This window comes from Oncorhynchus gorbuscha, linkage group LG19 (assembly GCF_021184085.1).
Source record: "Oncorhynchus gorbuscha isolate QuinsamMale2020 ecotype Even-year linkage group LG19, OgorEven_v1.0, whole genome shotgun sequence".
Taxonomy (NCBI): Eukaryota; Metazoa; Chordata; class Actinopteri; order Salmoniformes; family Salmonidae; genus Oncorhynchus; species Oncorhynchus gorbuscha.
The window spans coordinates 19,381,173-19,404,610 of NC_060191.1; the positions used below are offsets into that span (position 1 = coordinate 19,381,173).

At 44.8% G+C, this 23,438-nt stretch overlaps 1 protein-coding gene across 8 annotated transcripts in view; it reads right to left on the bottom strand.

The window, feature by feature from the left end:
* LOC124005112 (semaphorin-6D-like) overlaps positions 1–23,438 on the bottom strand; it is a 178,763-nt gene that overhangs the window by 32,534 nt on the left and 122,791 nt on the right. For all 8 annotated transcript variants that reach the window (XM_046314061.1, XM_046314060.1, XM_046314056.1 and 5 more), the window contains 9 exons: positions 19,326–19,440; positions 18,904–18,961; positions 11,649–11,705; positions 11,065–11,166; positions 9,067–9,157; positions 4,721–4,843; positions 4,373–4,461; positions 663–880; positions 115–246 (listed from right to left, as the gene is read on the bottom strand). In XM_046314061.1, the coding sequence (XP_046170017.1) occupies positions 115–246; positions 663–880; positions 4,373–4,461; positions 4,721–4,843; positions 9,067–9,157; positions 11,065–11,166; positions 11,649–11,705; positions 18,904–18,961; positions 19,326–19,440 (985 nt within the window). The remainder of the gene's footprint in view (positions 1–114; positions 247–662; positions 881–4,372; positions 4,462–4,720; positions 4,844–9,066; positions 9,158–11,064; positions 11,167–11,648; positions 11,706–18,903; positions 18,962–19,325; positions 19,441–23,438) is intronic.

The following is a 23,438-nucleotide window of genomic DNA, read 5'->3' on the forward strand; positions in this document are numbered from 1 at the left end:
GAGGGAATATGATATTGTAGATGCAAACTTTTGTTGACAGTGTTTACACTGGTATAAAGTAAATATGTCTGGACTGAGGCTGTCAAAGCTCCAACTCATATGTATAGGTCTTACCTGGGTTTGGGTACCTGCTCCTCAGGCACGGGCGTCCAGGTTGACTCACTGTTCCTCTGCTCCTTGAACTTCCCATTGAAGGCCTTCTCAATGTCATCCATGTAGAATGCACATACTGCTGAGCCTGTGATACTGATGAGGAAAACAACAGAGACATTTGTCATGGGAAAGGCCCATATTAACCCAGGTTATAATGGATTGTATAGCTATAAAAGCATTCAAGACTGCTGCACAGGGTTGTAAAGGACATTAAACAACAATCTTATAAAAATAGACTTTTAAAAATATACAATATCAAGGGGTGATATTGCAAATGTGAACATGATCTTTTTTTCTTTCTATTTTCTAGAAGAAGAGGTACAGTAAAACCTCATTATACTCATATGAGTATGTACTGTATATCTGTATGGCCGTCTGTAATGTTGCTGCCTGGTACTGTGATTGACCTGTTGGCCTGTGTAGTGAAGACCCCCAGCACGGCTGGTACTGTGACTGACCTGTTGGCCTGTGTAGTGAAGACCCCCAGCACGGCTGGTACTGTGACTGACCTGTTGGCCTGTGTAGTGAAGACCCCCAGCACGGCTGGTCTGTGATTGATCTGCAGCACGTTGGTCAGCGACTGCAGAACGTCAAAGTAGAAGAAGGAATCGCCCGGCACCGAGCAGTTGAGCCGCGCTTTGAGGAACGACGTCCAGTAACGCTCTAGAACCCTGGGAGAACCTCCGTTGTCGTTCTTACATACACGAGCCACTCTGGAGAACACAACCTGAGGGGGAAAGGGAATGGAGAAAGGTTAGATTTGATAGGATTTTCCAACAAATGTTCATTCCTTTTGTGTTCATTCAGGAACATAACACAGTGACATTACACTGTTTCACATGACATTACAGTCTATTTAATACAACATTATTGTTCATATTTTACAGCGAACAACAGAAGTTTTGTCTTCTCAACACCCCCAGACAGCTGAGGTTCTCCCAGGGTTCTATAGTGTTACTGGACGTCATTGCTCAAAATAAAATTGATTGGACATGATTTGGGAAGGCAAACACCTGTCTAGAAAAGGTCCACAGCTGACAGTGGATATCAGAGCAAAAACCAAGCCATGAGGTCGAAGGAACTGTCTGTAGGCAGGATTGTGTCTAGGCACAGATCTGGTGACAGGTACCAAAACCTTTCTGCGGTATTGAAGATCAAGAAGACAGTGAGCAATCGGGGAGAAGGGTCTTGGTCAGGGAGGTGACCAAGGACCCAATGGACACTCTGACAGAGCTCCAGACTTCCTCTGTAGAAATCACTGTAGCACTCCATCAATCAGGACTTTCTGGTAGAGTGGCCAGACGGAAGCAACTCCTTAGTAAAAGGCACATGATAGCCCGCTTGGAGTTTTCTAAAGGGCACCTAAAGGACTCTCAGACCATGAGTAACAAGATTCTCTGGTCTAACGAAACCAAGATTGAACTCCTTGGCCTGAATGCCAAGCGTCACGTCTGGAGGAAACCCGGTACCGCTCATCACCTGGCCAATACCATCCCTACGTGAAGCATGGTGGAGGCAGCATCATGCTGTGGAGATGTTCTTAAGCGGCAGGGACTGGGAGACTAGTCAGGATCGAGAGAAAGATGAACGGAGCAAAGTACATCTCTGGAGAGACCTGAAAATAGCTGTGCAGCGATGCTCCCCATCCAACCTGACAGAGCTTGAGAGGATCTGCAGAGAAGAATGGGAGAAACTCCCCAAATACAGGTGTGACCAGCTTGTAGCATCATACCCAAGAAGAGTCAAGGCTGTAATCACTGCTAAAAGGTGCTTCAACAAAGTACTGAGTAAAGGGTCTGAATATTTATGTAAATAAGGTATTTCATTTTTATTGTGTTTTTTGTACATGATCAAAAATATAAAAAAACCTGTTTTTGCTTCGTCATTATGGCGTATTGTGGGTAGATTATTTTTTACTGGTACAGGGTGATCTTCAGATGGGTCTTGAGGCTTGTCGGCGTCCTGGAGCAAAACAACGAACATGTACGCATTTGTGAGAAACTCACCTTTCCACAGAGCGGTCATATTAGTGTGTAAACCAAACTGTTCGGACGTTACAGACAGAAGTTGGCAGGTCGGCAAAACAGAGAACACTATTGTGTTCGTGAGAGTCTCATCTTTCCATAATAGTTTGTCGGACGCTACAGATGTTTTGTGAGAAGATGGATTGGTCTGACACTCGAGCTCTGCCACCTTTCACCGCAGATGTGAAAGTGCGACATCAGCGGATGCAGTGGATTGAGACGCATCCAATGCAAAAAAAACATACAGTGGGGAGAACGAGTATTTGATACACTGCCGATTTGGCAGGTTTTCCTACTTACAAAGCATGTAGAGGTCTGTCATTTTTATCATCGGTACACTTCAACTGTGAGAGACGGAATCTAAGACAAAAATCCAGAAAATCACATTGTATGATTTTTAAGTAATCAATTAGCATTTTATTGCATGACATAAGTATTTGATTACCTACCAACCAGTAAGAATTCCGGCTCTCACAGACCTGTTAGTTTTTCTTTAAGAAGCCCTCCTGTTCTCCACTCATTACCTGTATTAACTGCACCTGTTTGAACTCGTTACCTATATAAAAGACACCTGTCCACGCACTATCAAACAGACTCCAACCTCTCCACAATTGCCTAGACCAGAGAACTGAGTAAGGACATCAGGGATAAAATCGAGGACCTGCACACGGCTGGGATGGGCTACAGGACAATAGGCAAGCAGCTTTGTGAGATGGCAACAACTGTTGGCGCAATTATTCGAAAATGGAAGAAGTTCAAGATGTTGGTCAATCACCCTCTCATCTAGTGGGGCATCAATGATCATGAGGAAGGTGAGGGATCAGCCCAGAACTACACGGCAGGACCTGGTCAATGACCTGAAGAGAGCTGAGACCACAGTCTCAAAGAAAACCATTAGTAACACACTACGCCGTCATGGATTGAAATCCTGCAGCGCACACAAGGTCCCCCTGCTCAAGTCAGCACATGTCCAGGCCCTGTCTGAAGTTTGCCAATAACCATCTGGATGATCCAAAGGAGGAATGGGAGAAGGTCATGTGGTCTGATGAGACAAAAATAGAGCTTTTTTGGTCTAAACTCCACTCCCGTGTTTGGAGGAAGAAGGATGAATACAACCCCAAGAACACCTTCCCAACAGTGAAGCATGGAGGTGGACGACTGCACCGTATTGAGGGGAGGATGGATGGGGCCATGTATCGCGAGATCTTGGCCAACAACCTCCTCCCTCAGTAAGAGCATTGAAGATGGGTCGTGACTGGGTCTTCCAGCATGACAACGACCCGAAACACAAAGCCAGGGCAACTAAGGAGTGGCTCCGTAAGAAGCAGCTCAAGGTCCTGGAGTGGCCTAGCCAGTCTCCAGACCTGAACCCAATAGAAAATCTTTGGAGGGAGCGGAAAGTCCGTATTGCCCAGCGACAGCCCCAAGAACTACAGGAAACGTATGATCTCTGTAATTTCAAACAAAGGTTTCTGTACCTAATATTAAGTTCTGCTTTTCTGATGTATCTAATACTTATGTCATGCAATAAAATGCAAATTAATTACTTGAAAATCATACAATGCGATTTTCTGGATTTTTGTTTTAGATTCCGTCTCTCACAGTTGAAGTGTACCTATAATAAAAATTACAGACCTCTACATGCTTTGTAAGTAGGGGCGGCAGGGTAGCCTAGTGGTTAGAGCGTTGGTCTAGTAAACGGAAGGTTGCGAGTTCAAACCCCCGAGCTGACAAGGTACAAATCTGTAGTTCTGCCTCTCAACAGGCAGTTAAACCCACTGTTCCCAGGCCGTCATTGAAAATAAGAATGTGTTCTTAACTGATTTGCCTGGTTAAATAAAGGTCATATTTAAAAAAAAAAGTAGGGAAAACCTGCAGAATCAGCAGTGTATCAAATACTTGTTCTCCTCACTGTATCTCTAGCTTAAACTGACTGATTTTGATGGGGATTTTTTTTTAATGCTAATTAGATTTTCATGGGGTCACGGAAATTGAATCTAGGGGGCAAAGGGTCTTGCTCAAGGGGCCAACGGTAGGGGAATGTCTTGAGGATGAGAACCCAGCAGCCCTCTAGTTGCCAGATCAATTCTACCCTTTTTTTCAGCGCCCGTCCCGGGAATCGAACCGGCCACAGGTCATTAGCCGCTGGGCTACCTACCACCCCCTTCTGTAGTATTTAACTACAACCCTCTTACTTTGCCAAGTGTGGTGTACTCCACAGCAATCTCACTGAAGAAGAAGTACACGTAGTTCCCGTACTCAATGGCATGGAGGAAATGAGGCTCTGAGGAGACAAAGGGAGAAATATGAAACAGTAGCACTGACTGTCTTACAAGGTATTCACAACAGTTAAGCATTAGGCAGTCAGTGTTTTGGTAGGAAGCATCACTCATGTGGGTACCATACTTTGATTTAGAATGAAATACTGCTCTAATATGTAATGTACTGCATACAAATAGATAATGATATTTGAGGATGATTTTGAGTAAGCTTCTAAAGGTAAATTGACAAGTTGAGACCTAAGGCCAAGGCCAGGGGCTCACCTCGTAGCCATTTGGAGTCGTACTTCACGGTACGAAGCACCGGGCTGCTCTCTCCCAGACTACGGTAAATTACTGCATCACTCGCCAGGAAGTCTGTCATGGTGGCCGAGTAGAAATCACCACCTGAGAGGAACAAAATCACTCATTTAAGAAAGGTTTGCTTTTTTCAAATTAACACAATTGCAATGAAGACTAGAAACCCATGCCTCCCAATGTGTATTTTTACTTCATGGCTACACTTTATGTCACAACGGTTTCACAACGGTTTGATTTGTCTTATCTTAGCAATTTCTTCTCAGCTAGCTACATAGCCGTCTTTGTATCAAAGATAATTGCGTAATTATCGTATTTCGCCGTCCTAACGTAGTCTTCACTAGCCAGCTAGCTAACGTCCACTGATTAGCTGCACTGGAGAAACTGTTACACTCAACTGAACGACTTGATTAGTTTAGTGTTAGCTAGCTACATAGCTGTCTTTGCTGTCTTCGTATCATCGTATCATCGTATCCAAGATAATTGTGTTGTTTAGGTTTAGAGTGTGTAGTCTTAGAGTGATTATCTTAATTTACCGAGGTTAGCTAGCCAGCTATTTGTCGTCCTTAACGTAGGTGACTCTGCTAGCTAGCCAACAGCTAGCCAACGCTAGCCAACGTCTTCTGTATAGAACTCAACTACCCGGTCGCATTCACAGGTTGTATCACAATTTCACTTCATTTTCATTACAGTACAACGGTTTGATTTGTTTGATCGTAGCTAGCTACTTAGCTAGCTACATAGCCGTCTTTGTATCAAAGATAATTGTGTAGTCTAGAGCGATTTTCTAGGTTCGCTAGCCATCTATTGTCGTTCTTTTAACGCAACGTAACGTAAACAACACTGCTAGCTAGCCTGCTAGCCCCCGAATAGCAACACTGCAGAAACTATTACACTCAACGTAACGACTTGATTAGTGTAGTGTCAACAACGCACCCACTGCCAGCTGGCCTACTTCAGCAGTACTGTATCATTTTAATCATTTTAGTCAATAAGATTCTTGCTACGTAGCTTAACTTTCTGAACATTCGAGACGTGTAGTCCACTTGTCATTCAATCTCCTTTGCATTAGCGTAGCCTCTTCTGTAGCCTGTCAACTATGTGTCGGTTTATCCCTGTTCTCTCCTCTCTGCACAGACCATACAAACGCTCCTCACCGCGTGGCCGCGGCCACCCTAATCTGGTGGTCCCAGCGCGCACGACCCACGTGGAGTTCCAGGTCTCCGGTAGCCTCTGGAACTGCCAATCTGCGGTCAACAAGGCAGAGTTCATCTCAGCCCATGCCTCCCTCCAGTCCCTCGACTTCTTGGCCCTGACGGAAACATGGATCACCACAGACAACACTGCTACTCCTACTGCTCTCTCTTCGTCCGCCCACGTGTTCTCGCACACCCCGAGAGCGTCTGGTCAGCGGGGTGGTGGCACCGGGATCCTCATCTCTCCCAAGTGGTCATTCTCTCTTTCTCCCCTTACCCATCTGTCTATCGCCTCCTTTGAATTCCATGCTGTCACAGTTACTAGCCCTTTCAAACTTAACATCCTTATCATTTATCGCCCTCCAGGTTCCCTCGGAGAGTTCATCAATGAGCTTGATGCCTTGATAAGCTCCTTTCCTGAGGACGGCTCACCTCTCACAGTTCTGGGCGACTTTAACCTCCCCACGTCTACCTTTGACTCTTTCCTCTCTGCCTCCTTCTTTCCACTCCTCTCCTCTTTTGACCTCACCCTCTCACCTTCCCCCCTACTCACAAGGCAGGCAATACGCTCGACCTCATCTTTACTAGATGCTGTTCTTCCACTAACCTCATTGCAACTCCCCTCCAAGTCTCCGACCACTGCCTTGTATCCTTTTCCCTCTCGCTCTCATCCAACACCTCCCACACTGCCCCTACTCGGATGGTATCGCGCCGTCCCAACCTTCGCTCTCTCTCCCCCGCTACTCTCTCCTCTTCCATCCTATCATCTCTTCCCTCCGCTCAAACCTTCTCCCACCTATCTCCTGATTCTGCCTCCTCAACCCTCCTCTCCTCCCTCTCTGCATCCCTTGACTCTCTATGTCCCCTATCCTCCAGGCCGGCTCGGTCCTCCCCTCCCGCTCCGTGGCTCGATGACTCATTGCGAGCTCACAGAACAGGGCTCCGGGCAGCCGAGCGGAAATGGAGGAAAACTCGCCTCCCCTGCGGACCTGGCATCCTTTCACTCCCTCCTCTCTACATTTTCCTCCTCTGTCTCTGCTGCTAAAGCCACTTTTTACCACGCTAAATTCCAAGCTTTTGCCTCTAACCCTAGGAAGCTCTTTGCCACCTTCTCCTCCCTCCTGAATCCTCCGCCCCCTCCCCCTCCTCCCTCTCTGCAGATGACTTCGTCAACCATTTTGAAAAGAAGGTCGACGACATCCGATCCTCGTTTGCTAAGTCAAACGACACCGCTGGTTCTGCTCACACTGCCCTACCCTGTGCTCTGACCTCTTTCTCCCTCTCTCTCCAGATGAAATCTCGCGTCTTGTGACGGCCGGCCGCCCAACAACCTGCCCGCTTGACCCTATCCCCTCCTCTCTTCTCCAGACCATTTCCGGAGACCTTCTCCCTTACCTCACCTCGCTCATCAACTCATCCCTGACCGTTGGCTAAAGAGAGCGAGAGTTGCACCCCTTCTGAAAAAACCTACACTCGATCCCTCCGATGTCAACAATTACAGACCAGTATCCCTTCTTTCTTTTCTCTCCAAAACTCTTGAACGTGCCGTCCTTGGCCAGCTCTCCCGCTATCTCTCTCTGAATGACCTTCTTGATCCAAATCAGTCAGGTTTCAAGACTAGTCATTCAACTGAGACTGCTCTCCTCTGTATCACGGAGGCGCTCCGCACTGCTAAAGCTAACTCTCTCTCCTCTGCTCTCATCCTTCTAGATCTATCGGCTGCCTTCGATACTGTGAACCATCAGATCCTCCTCTCCACCCTCTCCGAGTTGGGCATCTCCGGCGCGGCCCACGCTTGGATTGCGTCCTACCTGACAGGTCGCTCCTACCAGGTGGCGTGGCGAGAATCTGTCTCCTCACCACGCGCTCTCACCACTGGTGTCCCCAGGGCTCTGTTCTTGGCCCTCTCCTATTCTCGCTATACACCAAGTCACTTGGCTCTGTCATAACCTCACATGGTCTCTCTTATCATTGCTATGCAGACGACACACAATTAATCTTCTCCTTTCCCCTTCTGATGACCAGGTGGCGAATCGCATCTCTGCATGTCTGGCAGACATATCAGTGTGGATGACGGATCACCACCTCAAGCTGAACCTCGGCAAGACGGAGCTGCTCTTCCTCCCGGGGAAGGACTGCCCGTTCCATGATCTCGCCATCACGGTTGACAACTCCATTGTGTCCTCCTCCCAGAGCGCCAAGAACCTAGGCGTGATCCTGGACAACACCCTGTCGTTCTCAACTAACATCAAGGCGGTGGCCCGTTCCTGTAGGTTCATGCTCTACAACATCCGCAGAGTACGACCCTGCCTCACACAGGAAGCGGCGCAGGTCCTAATCCAGGCACTTGTCATCTCCCGTCTGGATTACTGCAACTCGCTGTTGGCTGGGCTCCCTGCCTGTGCCATTAAACCCCTTCAACTCATCCAGAACGCCGCAGCCCGTCTGGTGTTCAACCTTCCCAAGTTCTCTCACGTCACCCCGCTCCTCCGTTCTCTCCACTGGCTTCCAGTTGAAGCTCGCATCCGCTACAAGACCATGGTGCTTGCCTACGGAGCTGTGAGGGGAACGGCACCTCAGTACCTCCAGGCTCTGATCAGGCCCTACACCCAAACAAGGGCACTGCGTTCATCCACCTCTGGCCTGCTCGCCTCCCCACCACTGAGGAAGTACAGCTCCCGCTCAGCCCAGTCAAAACTGTTCGCTGCCCTGGCCCCCCCAATGGTGGAACAAACTCCCTCACGACGCCAGGACAGCGGAGTCAATCACCACCTTCCGGAGACACCTGAAACCCCACCTCTTTAAGGAATACCTAGGATAGGTTAAGTAATCCCTCTCACCCCACCCCCCCCCTAAGTTTTAGATGCACTATTGTTAAGTGACTGTCCCACTGGATGTCATAAGGTGAATGCACCAATTTGTAAGTCGCTCTGGATAAGAGCGTCTGCTAAATGACTTAAATGTAAATGTAAATGTAGTGGCTGTGCTGCTCTCAATGACACTGTGTGAACTATGTCTAAATGTCACTGGCAAATTGGCAAGATTGAGGGCAAGTTTACTGATCAAGTTGCTGCCCCCAGCTGACATGTCTCTCTGTCTCTGTCCAGAGCAACTCACCAGCGAAGAGGCCGACGTTGGATTGGCGAGACTCAAAGGGACAGCGGGCCTGACCCACCACCTCCTCACCGTCCTGTTCCAGTGTGGACATCTGGGACGAAAGAGAGGGAAGAGGGTACTTCATAAAGCTATTTATAGGAGTGTAACTAAAAAAAATAACTCCAAGGAGCTTATATTGAAAAACCTCAACTAAAATAACTAGGTCAGTGTTTACTGTTTTTCCCTTACTGAAAAATCGATTTCAGTCCAAACTTGAGTATTGTTCTGTTTTATATCAGGTTAGCTTTACTGCTAACTGCCAAGTTATAAAGTCGACCCCTTAAAGTCATGGACAGAATGTGCCTCTAGTCAACCCTGATGAATAAATAGGAACACGTGTCATAAATATACCTTTTATTTAGTACGTTTTACACTGCATTGTAACAACAGTAAAGTCAAAAGGTCAGGAGTAACACTCCTGTCAGCCTGCACTATGGCTGCTACTCTGGCAGCACTGTGAGGAGACAGTATCTCCTAACCACAGATCTTTAGCAGCTATTCCTGCCCCACCGTTAACAAGGTCGTAAACCTCGGCTCAGACAATATGTGTGAATCCCGCTGTGGTAGTGGGGGGTGGGGGGGGCTGCAGAATGCGACCAGGAAGAGAGGTCATTCTCGGCAGCTCCAGCAAACAGCTATCTTCACAAACACACACAGTGACAGCTGTCAACATCTGTGTTTATATTTAATGCTGTGTTCCCTATGGGTACACTCTCTAAGTGAGAAATCCACCAATGTTACTTTGGCTGTTACATCTCTGATCTATCTGCTAAACCATGGTTCTGGGGCTTCAGTACTACAGTACAGTGTGATTTAGACTAGAGGATACAGGTTTTCACTTCCTGGTCTAGCTACCACCTGATCACACAACCCCTGTCTTTGATCCAGCTGGCTCATTGGGCAGAGTGTTTTGTGGTGATCAATTTACATGGAAAATGCACTCTGTGCAAAATAAAACATTTTTCACCCTTCCACACCCACAATCCAATCCACTTCACCCTAACACGCCCCCTCTCCTGACCCCACTGCCCTGCTCAGTCTTTCCAAGGAATGCTGCAGACAGATTGGATGATATGATTTACACTTCAGCACACTATTCCCAGTTCTCCAGATAGTCATCGCTCCCGGTTTTTCTCAGACTGTAGACGTTACATCCCCTCTTCCAAAAAGCACACTGTGAATCATTGCCCAGAACCGTGATGTCATCTCAGCTCAACCAGACTTCTTTTGTATTGGTAGACATCCTGGGGAGTATGAATCCATCTATGCACCGTTGTCACGATTAACGTATCGCTATTTTCCTATTGTATGTTTCCACTCAGCCGACATCTCTCTCTCTGGCACACTTTGGGTTGTTAATCATTTGACCATTCAGATAGCAATAGAGTGTAGGTGGCATGAGTTCCTTCATGGAACTAAAGTAGTGGCTCCCCTGGGATTCTGACTAGTTTTCAGGCATGTTTTGTTTTCTCTCCCCCACTCTCTCTCTCCCCCACTCTCTCTCTCAGTGGATGACATGCTCTCAAATCATCTGCGGTTGCAGTTTATTCCTCAGATGTGTGAATAAAGACGGTTATTATCATCCTGGATCTGTGTTCAGTCAACAGACCGCTGCCAACCTCGGTTGAGTCAACATGTTTCTCCATCAACATCCAGGATAGCAGCACTCCTTTGAAGTGGTTCTGCATTCTGGAGCGCTATAGGGGTTTATCTGTGCACGACAATGTCGACTTGATGATTTTATACTGTAGATAAAGAGAGGACACTTTTTTTCTCACAAAAAGTTAGGAGAAAGTCAGGATGTCAACACCTGTAGGTGATGCCCTTAACTGCTAAACCTCCCCATGCTGACAATTGTTTTAACTAAGCGTATTTACCCCAGCTGTTATGTTTCGGAACAGTGCTGGGTATGGAGCTGGGGGCTTTAGATAGAAAGGTGACTGAGGTGTAGTGTCCTACCTTGTAGTTGCGGCAGGTGGGGTTAAAAGCGTTGGTCCCGCAGGCAAATAGCGTCTCATCGTTGCGTGGAACCAGAACTTTGATGTAGTTGTAGCATTCATCCTGTCAAAGGGAAACAAGCTGGGTTTCAGGGGACGGCAATGTGACTACTGGCTGCTGGTGTTATCACCCCACCTGCAGTGTCATTGCACAGCTTATTATGCACTGAATGGCATTTTGCTAAGGACACACACACACACACACACACACACACACACACACACACACACACACACACACACACACACACACACACACACACACACACACACACACACACACACACACACACACACACACACCCTCTCAGTCATACTTCTGTTCTTATTCTTGTCATTACCATAATCCCTGTGCTGATCTCTATGGTTTCACTAGAGCTCTGGGAGGCTGGCACTGCTGGTGCCAGAGACTGGTTCTGGAACTGCAGATACCTGTGGTGCTGATTTTGATAAGCAATCTATGCTATTGTTAGTGCTACCCTCCCACATCGCAGACCAGACAGTGGGAGAGCGAGAAACAGAGAAAAAAGGGAGAGAGATACTCACGCTGTTCTTCCCCCTCACTGTGCATTTATCCACATCTTTTGTCTTCCAAGTCAATTTCTGCAACACACAGACAGACAACCAACTGTCAGAGCAAGAAAGAGACCCTTTTTTCACCCAGCCATTCAAATGCTATTAGGAGACAGCTGTGATGAAAATCTCATCAAGTTCAATTAAGCTTCTGACAAACAAACATCTGAAACACACGAGGAGCTGTGTCTAACCTTGTCAGCGTGCAACTAAAAACTATTGTTCCTCTACAATCCATCTCCCATACAATCCATCCCAATCCACCTGTACTTCTTAACAACAAAACATCTCTATGGATAATTAGACCAACAAGAAGATCAAGGAATAAGAAAGGAATCTGCAATGCATTCCTATGGGAAGTAGATTGCCCTGATACTAGCTATCTATGGTCCTCCTGGACGTCCTTATCTCCTAGCATTGGCCCCCCAGTGGGCCCCCGCTAGTGGAGTGAATAGGAAGAGATCCATCAACTTGTGAACAAGGTTGCCTGGTTGAAGGTGGTTTAATGCACTGCCCACCAGTGCAGATCCACTGGTCCACTGCCGACTGACTGGGAGGGTGTTATGCTGATCCCGCTGTCCTCCCTGCAGGAGCTCCAAACTCATCAACACCATGGGGCATGCTGGGAAATAGGATTTATCCAGAGACTAAGGTGAAATCCCTCTTTTGGCTCAAGACTCAACTGCTACCCTTCTGGGCCTTAAAGTGGAGTGAAATGTATCCCCCAAGGCTCTTCTCACTTCCCTATTGAAGATCCAATATGATAGGATAAATAGGATAGACGTCAGCAATATGATAAGACCTCTGGCAGAGAGAGGTGGAGTTAGCTATTTATTGCTTTTGCCCATCCAGGCCTTTGATATACAGTATCTCTGAGTTGGGGATCATGGTGGGCCTGGTGAGGAGACTGGGGATTAGAACTGAAACTGGGCAATAGAAAAGGAATAGATCCATGATGAAGCAGACTGTTTTTGATTATGATCAGGCGCACACTAATGAGCTCACTGAGACAGATAAGAAGCATGGGAAGGTGAGAAAGCCAGGTTAGTATTATGGCCTGGCCCATTAGCTTTTCTGAACGCTGTGTTCCCTGCTCGCCTAGCATAGTAGTGATTTCGGTAAAATGTAAAAAAAGAGCAGCAATAGGTGATTTAAAAATTTTACCCCTTTTTTCTCCCCAATTTCGTGGTATCCAATTGTTTTAGTAGCTACTATCTTGTCTCATCGCTACAACTCCCGTAAGGGCGCAGGAGAGACGAAGGTTGAAAGTCACGCGTCCTCCGATACACAACCCAACCAAGCCGCACTGCTTCTTAACACAGCGCGCATCCAACCCGGAAGCCAGCCGCACCAATATGTCGGAGGAAACACCGTGCACCTGGCAACCATGGTTAGCGGGCACTGCGCCCGGCCTGCCACAGGAGTCGCTGGTGCGCGATGAGACAAGGACATCCCTACCGGCCAAGCCCTCCTTAACCCGGACGACGCTAGGCCAATTGTGCGTCGTCCCACGGACCTCCCAATCGCGGCCGGTTACGACAGAGCCTGGGAGCGAACCCAGAGTCTCTGATGGCACAGCTGGCGCTGCAGTACAGCGCCCTTAACCACTGCGCCACCCGGGAGGCCCCTATTGCTGCTCTTTTGACCCTATGGTCACTCGGCTACACAGCTGATGCCCCTAATTTTATTTACCTGTCGGCCCCAGCCTCAAACTCAGGTCCTGTATGTACCTAACTGAGCCACTCTGCCCATTCATCTCCATTTACCCGTTGTTGTCTTAGCTCTCCTGATCAACACCTGTGATTGCTTTATGCCTCTCTCTACTGTCAATATATTTATTTATTTAACCAGGTAGGTTAGTTGAGAACAAGTTCTCATTTGCAACTGCGACCTTGCATATGCCTTGACAACGGCTGTCTTGGCTAGTTCTTATTATTTTATTTCACTGTAGAGCCCTCAGTCCCGCTCACCTTGCCTTGAGATAGCTCTTTTGTCCCACCCCACACACATGCGGAGACCTCACCTGGCTTAAATGGTGCCTCCAGAGACGGAACCTCTCTCATCGTCCCTCAACGCCTAGGTTTACCTCCACTGTACTCACATCCTACCATACCATTGTCTGTTCATACCTAGGATAGGATAAAGTAATCCTTCTCACCCCCCCTCTCCCCCCTTAAAATATTTAGATGCACTATTGTAAAGTGGTTGTTCCACTGGATGTCATAAGGTGAATGCACCAATTTGTAAGTCGCTCTGGATAAGAGCGTCTGCTAAATGACTTAAATGTAAATGTAAATGTTCATGCCCTGAATCTATTCTACCATGCTCAGAACTCTGCTCCTTTTATTCTCAACGCACTAGACAAACAGTTCTTATAGCCTTTAGCCGTACCCTTATCCTACTCCTCCTAAATTCCTCTGGTGATGCAGAGGTTAACCCAGGCCCTGTAGTCCCCAATTACACTCCTATTCCCCAGGCGCTCTCATTTGTTGACTTCCGTAACCGTAAAAGCCAGGGTTTCATGCATGTTAACATCAGAAGCCTCCTCCCTAAGTGTGTTTTATTCACTGCTTTAGCACACTCCACCAACGCTAATGTCCTAGCCGTGTCTGAATCCTGGCTTAGGAAGGCTACCAAAAATCCTGACATTTCCATCCCAAACTACAACATTTTCCACCAAGATAGAACTGCCAAAGGGGGTGGACTTGCAATCTACCACAGAGATAGTCTGTAGATTTCGGTCATGCTATCTAGGTCTGTACCAAAACAGTTTGAGCTCCTACTTTTAAAAATCCACCTTTTCAGAAATAAGTCTCTCATTGTTTCTGCTTGTTATAGACCCCCCTCAGTCCCCAGCTGTGCCCTGGACACCATATGTGAATTAACTGCCCCCCAATTATCTTTAGAGTTTGTACTGTTAGGTGACCTAAACTTGGATATGCTTAACACCCCGGCCGTCCTACAGTCTAAGCTAGATGCCCTCAATCTCACACAAATTATCAAGTAACCTAGCAGGTACAACCTTAAATCCGTAAACACGGGCACCCTCATAGATATCATCCTGACCAATTTGCCTTCTAAATACAACCAGGATCTCAGCGATCACTGCCTCATTCCCCACGTCCGTAATGAGTCCGCAGTCAAACGACCACCCCTCATCACTGTCAAACGCTCCCTAAAACACTGCAGCAAGCAGGCCTTTCTAATCGACCTGGCCCGGATATCCTGGAAGGATATTGACCTCATTCTGTCAGTAGAGGATACCTGGAAATTCTTTAAAAGTGCTTTCCTCACCATCGTAAATAAGCATGCTCCATTCCAAAAGATGTGAACTAAGAACAGATATAGCTCTTGGTTTAAAATCTGGACTCCTACAAATCAGCTGGGCTAGACAATCTGGACCGTCTCTTTCCAAAATTATCCACCGCAATTGTTGCAACCCCTATTACTAGCCTTTTCAACCTTTCTTTCGTATCGTCGGAGATCCCTAAAGATTGGAACGCTGCGGTCATCCCCCTCTTCAAAGGGGGACACTCTAGACCCAAACTGTTACAGACCTATATCCTATCCTACCCTTTCTAAAATCTTCAAAAGCCAAATTAACTTCTTCGAGATAGGGGGCGCTCTTTTAATTTTTGGATAAAAAACGTTCCCGTTTTAAACAAGATATTTTGTCACAAAAAGATGCTCGACTATGCATGTAATTGACAGCTTTGGAAAGAAAACACTGACGTTTCCAAAACGGCAAAGATATTACCTGTGAGTGCCCCAGAACTAAATGCTACAGGCTAAACCAAGATGAAATTTCATACAGGAAATGCCCCATATTCTGAAGGTGCTGTGTTCCAATGTCTCCTTATATGGCTGTGAATGCGCCAGGAATGAGCCTGCCCTTTCTGTTGTTTCCCCAAGGTGTCTGCAGCATTGTGACGTATTTGTAGGCATATCATTGGAAGATTGACCATAAGAGACTACATTTACCAGGTGTCCGCCCGGTGTCCTGCATCAAAATTATTGCGTATTCTTTAGGTCCATGCGCGTTCCATTTCTTCAGAGGAGAAAGTCAACTGCCACGAATGATTTATCATCGATAGATATGTGAAAAACACCTTGAGGATTGATTCTAAACAACGTTTGCCATGTTTCTGTCGATATTATGTAGTTAATTTGGAAAAAAGTTTGCGTTGTAATGACTTAATTTTCGTTTTTTTTCTTACCCAAACGTGATGGAGAAAACGGAGCGATTTGTCTACACAAATTATATTTTTGTAAAAACTGAACATTTGCTATCTAACTGAGAGTCTCCTCATTGAAAACATCTGAAGTTCTTCAAAGGTAAATGATTTTATTTGAATGCTTTTCTTGTTTTTGTGAAAATGTTGCATGCTGAATGCCAGGCTTAATGCTATGCTAGGCTATCACAAATGCTTGATTTAGCTATGGTTCAAAAGCATATTTTGAAAATCTGAGATGACAGTGTTGTTAACAAAAGGCTAAACTTGAGAGCTAATATATTTATTTCATTTCATTTGCGATTTTCATGAATAGTTAACATTGCGTTATGCTAATGAGCTTGCGGAGAGAATTACACTCCTGGATACAGGTTTTTTTCGTAGACAAACGTGATGAACAAAACGGAGCGATTTGTCCTACACAAATAATATTTTTGTAAAAACTGAACATTTGCTATCTAACTGAGTCTCCTCATTGAAAACATCTGAAGTTCTTCAAAGGTAAATGATTTTATTTGAATGCTTTTCCTGTTTTTGTGAAAATGTTGCATGCTGAACGCTAGGCTAAATGCTATGCTAGGCTATCAATACTCTTACACAAATGCTTGTTTAGCTATGGTTCAAAAGCATATTTTGAAAATCTGAGATGACAGTGTTGTTAACAAAAGGCTAGGCTTGAGAGCAAATAGATTAATTTAATTTCATTTGCGATTTTCATGAATAGTTAACGTTGCGTTATGGTAATGTAAGTCGCTCTGGATAAGAGCGTCTGCTAAATGACTTAAATGTATGTAAATGTAATGAGCCTGAGGCTGTATTCAGGATCCCGGATCCGGGATGGCTAGAATCAAACAGATCACCGACCATTTAGAATCCCACCGTACCTTCTAGGCTATGCAATCTGGTTTCCGAGCTGGTCATGGGTGCACCTCAGCCATACTCAGGGTCCTAAACGATATCATAACTGCCACCGATAAAAGACATTACTGTGCAGCCGTCTTCATCGACCTGGCCAAGAATTTAGACTCTGCCAATCACTGCATTCTTATCAGCAGATTCAACAGCCTTGGTTTCTCAAATGACTGCCTCGCCAACTACTTCTCAGATAGAGTTCAGTGTGTCAAATCGGAGGGCCTGTTGTCTGGATATCTGGCAGTCTATGGGGGTGCCACAGGGTTCAATTCTTGGGCGACTATTTTCTCTGTATACATCAATGATGTCACTCTCGCTGCTGGTGATTCTCTGATCCACATCTACGCAGACGACACCATTCTGTATACCTCTGGCCCTTCTTTGGACACTGTTAACAAACCTCCAGACGAGCTTCAATGCCATACAACACTCCTTCCGTGGCCTCCAACAGCTTTTAAATGCAAGTAAAACTAAATGCATTCTCTTCAACCGATCGCTGCCTGCACCTGCCCGCCCGTCTAGCATCACTACTCTGGACGATTCGGACTTAGAATATGTGGACAACTACAAATACCTAGGTGTCTGGTTAGACTTTAAAGTCTCCTTCCAGACTCACATTAAGAATCTCCAATCCAAAATTAAATCTAGAATCGGCTTCCTATTTCGCAACAAAGTATCCTTCATTCATGCTGCCAAACATACCCTCGTAAAACTGACTATCCTACCAATCCTCGACTTCGGCGATGTCATTTACAAAATAGCCTCCAACACTATACTCAGCAAATTGGATGTAGTCTATGACAGTGCCATCCGTTTTGCCACCAAAGCCCCATATGCTACCCACCACTGCGACCTGTATGCTCTCGTTGACTGAACCTCACTTCATATTCATCGCCAAACCCACTGGCTCCAGGTCATCAAGAAGTCTTTGTTAGGTAAAGCCTTATCTCAGCTCACTGGCCACCATAGCAGCACCCACCCGTAGCATGCACTCCAGGAGGTATAGTTCACTGGTCATCCCCAAAGCCAACTCCTCCTTTGGCCGCCTCTCCTTCCAGTTCTCTGCTGCCAATGACTGGAACGAATTGCAAAAATCACTGAAGCTGGAGACTTATATCTCCCTCACTAACTTCAAGAATCAGCTGTCAGAGCAGCTTACCAATCATTACACCTGTACACAGCCCATCTGTAAATCCCATCTATATATTTTTTTGACCCTTTGCACCCTAGTATTTCTACTTGCACATTCATCTTCTGCAAATCTATCACTCCAGTGTTAATTGCTAAATTGTAATTATTTCACCACTATGGCCTATTTATTGCCTTACCTCCCTAATCTTACTACATTTGCACACACTGTATATAGATTTTTCTATTGTGTTATTGACTGTACATTTGTTTATCCCACGTGTAACTCTGTGTTGTTTGTGTCGCACTGCTTTGCTTTGTCTTGGCCAGGTTGCAGTTATAAATGAGAACTTGTTCTCAACCGGCCTGGTTAAATAAAAAAAATACACTATGTATTATGCAATGCACATATTGTTAGTGCTCCTAACTTTTTTTTAAATACATACGTTCTCTTCTGACAATTCTCTGCACTACACATCATTCTGCTCATGTATTTCCACTGTAATCAAATACAAGTCAATAACGTTAGATCTCATTGATGTTGAGTGGGTCCCTTATGGAGATGACTCAAGCTGTAAATGAATCTAAATACAATAGTGACAAGCAAACACAAACCCAGGCCTTAAAGTGATTTTTGTTTAAGAGCAATCGTGTTTGAAAAATGGGATTCAGATGGAAGAGAGCGCAGCACTTCAAAACCAGGAGTGCGCGACATAACTTCTATTGGATATCTGTCTGTAGTGAAATGGCTTTGTATCTGCTTGAATGAAGAGACCGACTGAGTAAGAAGAAAACAACACAAATAACCTATATTTAAAAGATGAGCAGAAAAATAGGAGCCATTGAACGACCAGTAATGCTCTTATGTCCAGCCAGCTGCTATGATACACTACTCTATGACCCATGAGGTCATGACTCATGTAAACAATGTGTTTGTGAGACAACATAAGGCTTACCTGTTGTGGGACGATCTGCTCAGAGGAGGTGCTGAGACTGATAGCAAACACATGATCTCTGTAAAAGGTCAAAGGTCAGAAAACATTTTAAGATGTCTCCTCTCTGCCCTGAAACCCAATCCCACCACACCACACCCAAGCTGCCTGTTCGCAGCCTAAATTAGATTGATTAGGGTCAGTCACACAGTTCTTTAACAGGCTTATTGATGTAGAAGGGCTTCTTGCTGAGCCTGAGGTACCTTTCACATAATAAACCTACAGTATGGAAATATGAACGTAACGGGAGCTATCCAATATGGTTGACTGATACAATGACAGAAATACTACAAAGGGATTCAATGAAGAGTAGTCAATACAGGGTTAATGTAAGGCAGTCCAGTGCATTGAAGATGAGTGAACAATACTGAGGCGTGTTGACTGACCTGGCTGCGATGTAGAGCATGTGGTTGATCCGGAGCATCCTCTGGAAGTCCAGGCCCAGTCGTACTGTATCGTTGTCCGACATGAGGCCATGGAAGCTTGGGTACAGGTAGGAGTCTGCATGGGGAGGGGGAAAGAGTAGCAAGCTCAATTCAGTGACAGTGTTAATCCGGGAGAAAAAATATCCATAATGACAAACCAAGCACTAAAGAAATCAAGGGTGTGAATCTGAAAATAAGGTGTATTCAAGCACAAAAATAAAGATTGTTTGAAAAAGTACAAGAGAGAGAGAGAGAAAATAGGTTGTTGACTTGATATAACCCTCTGATTGCAGTATGCTTTCTCAGTTTCTATTTTGTATGGTTTTCCTTTGCCCCACATTTGCTGCAGATGCCCAGATTGCAATTTGTTCTAACTGTCATGTGGCTGTTAATGTGGGCTATCCCATGACTCTATTCTGTGCTGCTAGAGATAATACACTTAACTGTAAATTAAGAGGGGGGAGCGGGAAGCATCTCTAGACCCTAAGTTTATCACAAGAGCTATACAAAACAAAAACACTGTAACAACTGGGACATGCTTAAACCACCTGACCAAGTCCTAAAGCAATGGGAATCACGTTATCTTCCTCAGATTATTACCAAACACCCCAAAAAATTATACTCTCCTCGATGTTATCCCCACAAATAATCCTGATCGGTATCAGTCTGGTGTCTTCTGTATTGACCTTAGTGATCACTGTTTTACAGCCTGCGTTCGTAATGACTGCTCAGCGAAACAACCTGTCCTGATTTGTCATAGACGCTTGCTGAAAAACTTTAATGAGCAAGACTTCTTCATGAACTGGCATCTGTAAAATGGTATAGAATCAGCTTGATCCCCTCTGTCGAAGATGCTTGGACCTTCTTTTTTGATATTTTCAGTGGTATTGTTAACTTCTTGGTGACAGGGGGGCAGTATTGAGTAGCTTGGATGAATAAGGTGCCCAAAGTAAACTGCCCGCTATATTATTAGTAGTATTGGATAGAAAACACTGACGTTTCTAAAACTGTTTGAATGATGTTTGAGTATAACAGAACTCATATGGCAGGCGAAAACCTGAGAAAAATCCAACCAGGAAGTGGGAAATCTGAGGCTTGTAGGTTTTCAAAGCTTGGCCTATCGAATACACAGTATCTATGGGGCCATTTGTCACTTCCTCAGGCTTCCACTAGATGTCAATCTTCTTTAGAAACTTGTTTGAGGATTCTACTATAAAGGAGGGGCTCATGAGACCTGTTTGAGTCAGTGGTCTGGCAGAGTGCCTTGGTCTCATGACGCGTGGTCACGAGAGAGTTAGCTTTTCTTCAGACATAGGAATTCTCCGGTTGGAACATTATTGAACATTTATTTTGAAAACATCCTAAAGATTATATGCATATGATTAGTATGTGTGGATAGAAAACACTCTGACGTTTCTAAAACTGGTTAAATCACGGCTGTGACTATAACAGAACGTGCGTTTCATCGAAAAGCGCAGGAAAATCTGATCACTGAAAACTGGAAAATATATCAATGCGCCAGTTGCCGGTATTGTTGATGGGAAAACAAATTACATGAAGCCGAGATTGCAACTCCTACAGCTTCCACAAGATGTCAACAGTCTTGTCATTTGCCTAGGCTTTGTTTCTTGGTCAAACGAACAAGAGACAGCCAATTTCTTCCGGTCTCCGACAGGATGTTTTGGTTGAGAAATATTTGGACATGATATCAGGACGTGGAGCTATTGAATATACATCGCCCCGTGATCATTTTGATAGATTATTAACATTTACTAATACCTAAAGTTGCATTACAAAAGTATTTCGAAGTGTTTTGTGAAAGTTTATCGTCAACTTTTTTAATTAAAAAAAATGACGTTGCGTTATAAAACTCAGTTTTTTCCTTGATTACACAGTCTTCATAGATCGATATCTAGGCTATATATGGACCGATTTAATCGAAAAAAGACCCAATAGTGATGTTTATGGGACATCTAGGAGTGCCAAGAAAGAAGCTCGTCAAAGGTAATGAATGTTTTATATTTTATTTCTGCGTTTTAGGTAGCGCCGGCTACCGCAAAATCTGTCGTTTTAGGTGACGTTCCAGTAATTTGGGGGTGCATGCTATCAGAATAATAGCTTCTCATGCTTTCGCCGAAAAGCATTTTACAAATCTGACTTGGTGGATAGATTCACAACGAGTGTAGCTTTAATTCAGTACCTTGAATGTGTGTTTTAATGAAAGTTTGAGTTTGATCAAAAACTATATGTGGCGCCCTTGAAATTTCCGCTGATTTGATCCCCGCAGAGGGAGCTAGTCCCTAACAAGTTTTAACCTGGCAAGTCAGTTAAGAACATATTCTTATTTTCAATGACGGCCTAGGAACAGTTAGTTAACTGCCATTTCAGGGGCAGAAATACAGATTTGTACCTTGTCAGCTCGGGGGTTTGAACTTGCAACCTTCCCTGCCGCCCCATTAGTTTGACATGTTTCTACGGACTGTTATATAACTTTTTGAACTTTTCGTCCGACGTTCTGCTGGACCTGCATGCGCATTTGGATTTGTTGGACATAAATGGACATTATCGAACAAATCAAGCATTTATTGTGGACCTGGGATTCCTGGGAGTGCATTCTGATATAGATCATCAAAGGTAAGTGAATATTTCTAATGCAAATTTTGACTAATGTTGACTCCCAATATGGCGGATATCGCTTTGGCTTCTTTGTTGTCTGAACACTACTCTCAGATTATTGCATGGTTTGCTATTTACGTAAAGTGTTTTTGAAATCTGACACAGCGGTTGCATTAAGGAGAAGTCTATCTCTAATTCCATGTAAGTCGCTCTGGATAAGAGCGTCTGCTAAATGACTTAAATGTAATGTAAAATGTATAATAGTCGTATCTTTATCAATGTTTATTATGAGTATTTCTGTCATTTGATGGGGCTCTAAGCTAAATCATCGCATGTTTTAGAACTACTGAACGTAACACGCCAATGTAAAATGATTTTTAAAAATATAAATATGCACTTTACTGAACAAAACATACATGTATTGTGTAACAATACAGTCCTATGAATGTCATCTGATGAAGATCATCAAAGGTTAGTGATTCATTTTATCTATCTATTTGTGCTTTTTGTGACTCTCTTTGGCTGGAAAAATGGCTGTGTTTATTCTGTGGCTTGGTGGTGATCTAACATAATCATTTGTGGAGCTTTGGTTGTAAAGCATTTTTTAAATCAGATGCTGTGGCTGGATTAACAGGAATTTTATCTTTAAAATGTTGCCTAATACTTGTATGTTTGAGAAATTTGATTTATGAGATTTAAGTTGTTTCGTATTTGTCGCCCTGCAATTTCATTGGCTGTTGGCGAGGGGTTCAACAAACACGCCCCCATAAAGGAAATGAAAATTAAAAACAGGTTCAGCCCCTGGTTCGACTGTCATCTTGCAGAATTACTCCATCTCAAGAATTACATTTGGCGAAAGGCTTGGCACATACATACTCACGCTGACTGGCTCCAGTTCAGGCAAATGAGAAATAAATACACCCAGGCTATCTGGAAGTCCAAAATTAGTTACTTTAAGGAGCAGTTCTCTCTGTGGGTCTAACCCCAAGAAGTTCAGGAAAACGGTTAAAGACGTGGAGAATTAACACCCCTCCTCACAGCTGCCCATGTCCCTTAATGTTGATGATGTGGTTGTTACTGACAAGAAGCACATGGCTGACCTCTTTGATTACCACTTCGTTAAGTCAGGATTCCTATTTGACTCAGCCATGCCTCCTTGCCCATCCAACATTTCCTCATCTCCCTTCTAATGCGACTACCCCCAACGCTCCTCCCTCTTTTTCCCCTGCCCCGCTACAAAGTTTCTCCCTGCAGGTGGTCACTAGGTGCTAAAGGTGCTAAAGGAGCTCCTGAAACTTCATCTAAAAAAAACATCTGGGTCAGATGGTTTAGACCCTTTCTTCTTTAAGGTTGCTGCCCCTATCATCGCCAAGCCTATCTCTGACCTTTTTAACCTGTCTCTCCTCTCTGGGGAGGTTCCCATTGCTTGGAAGGCAGCCACAGTTTGTCCTTTATATA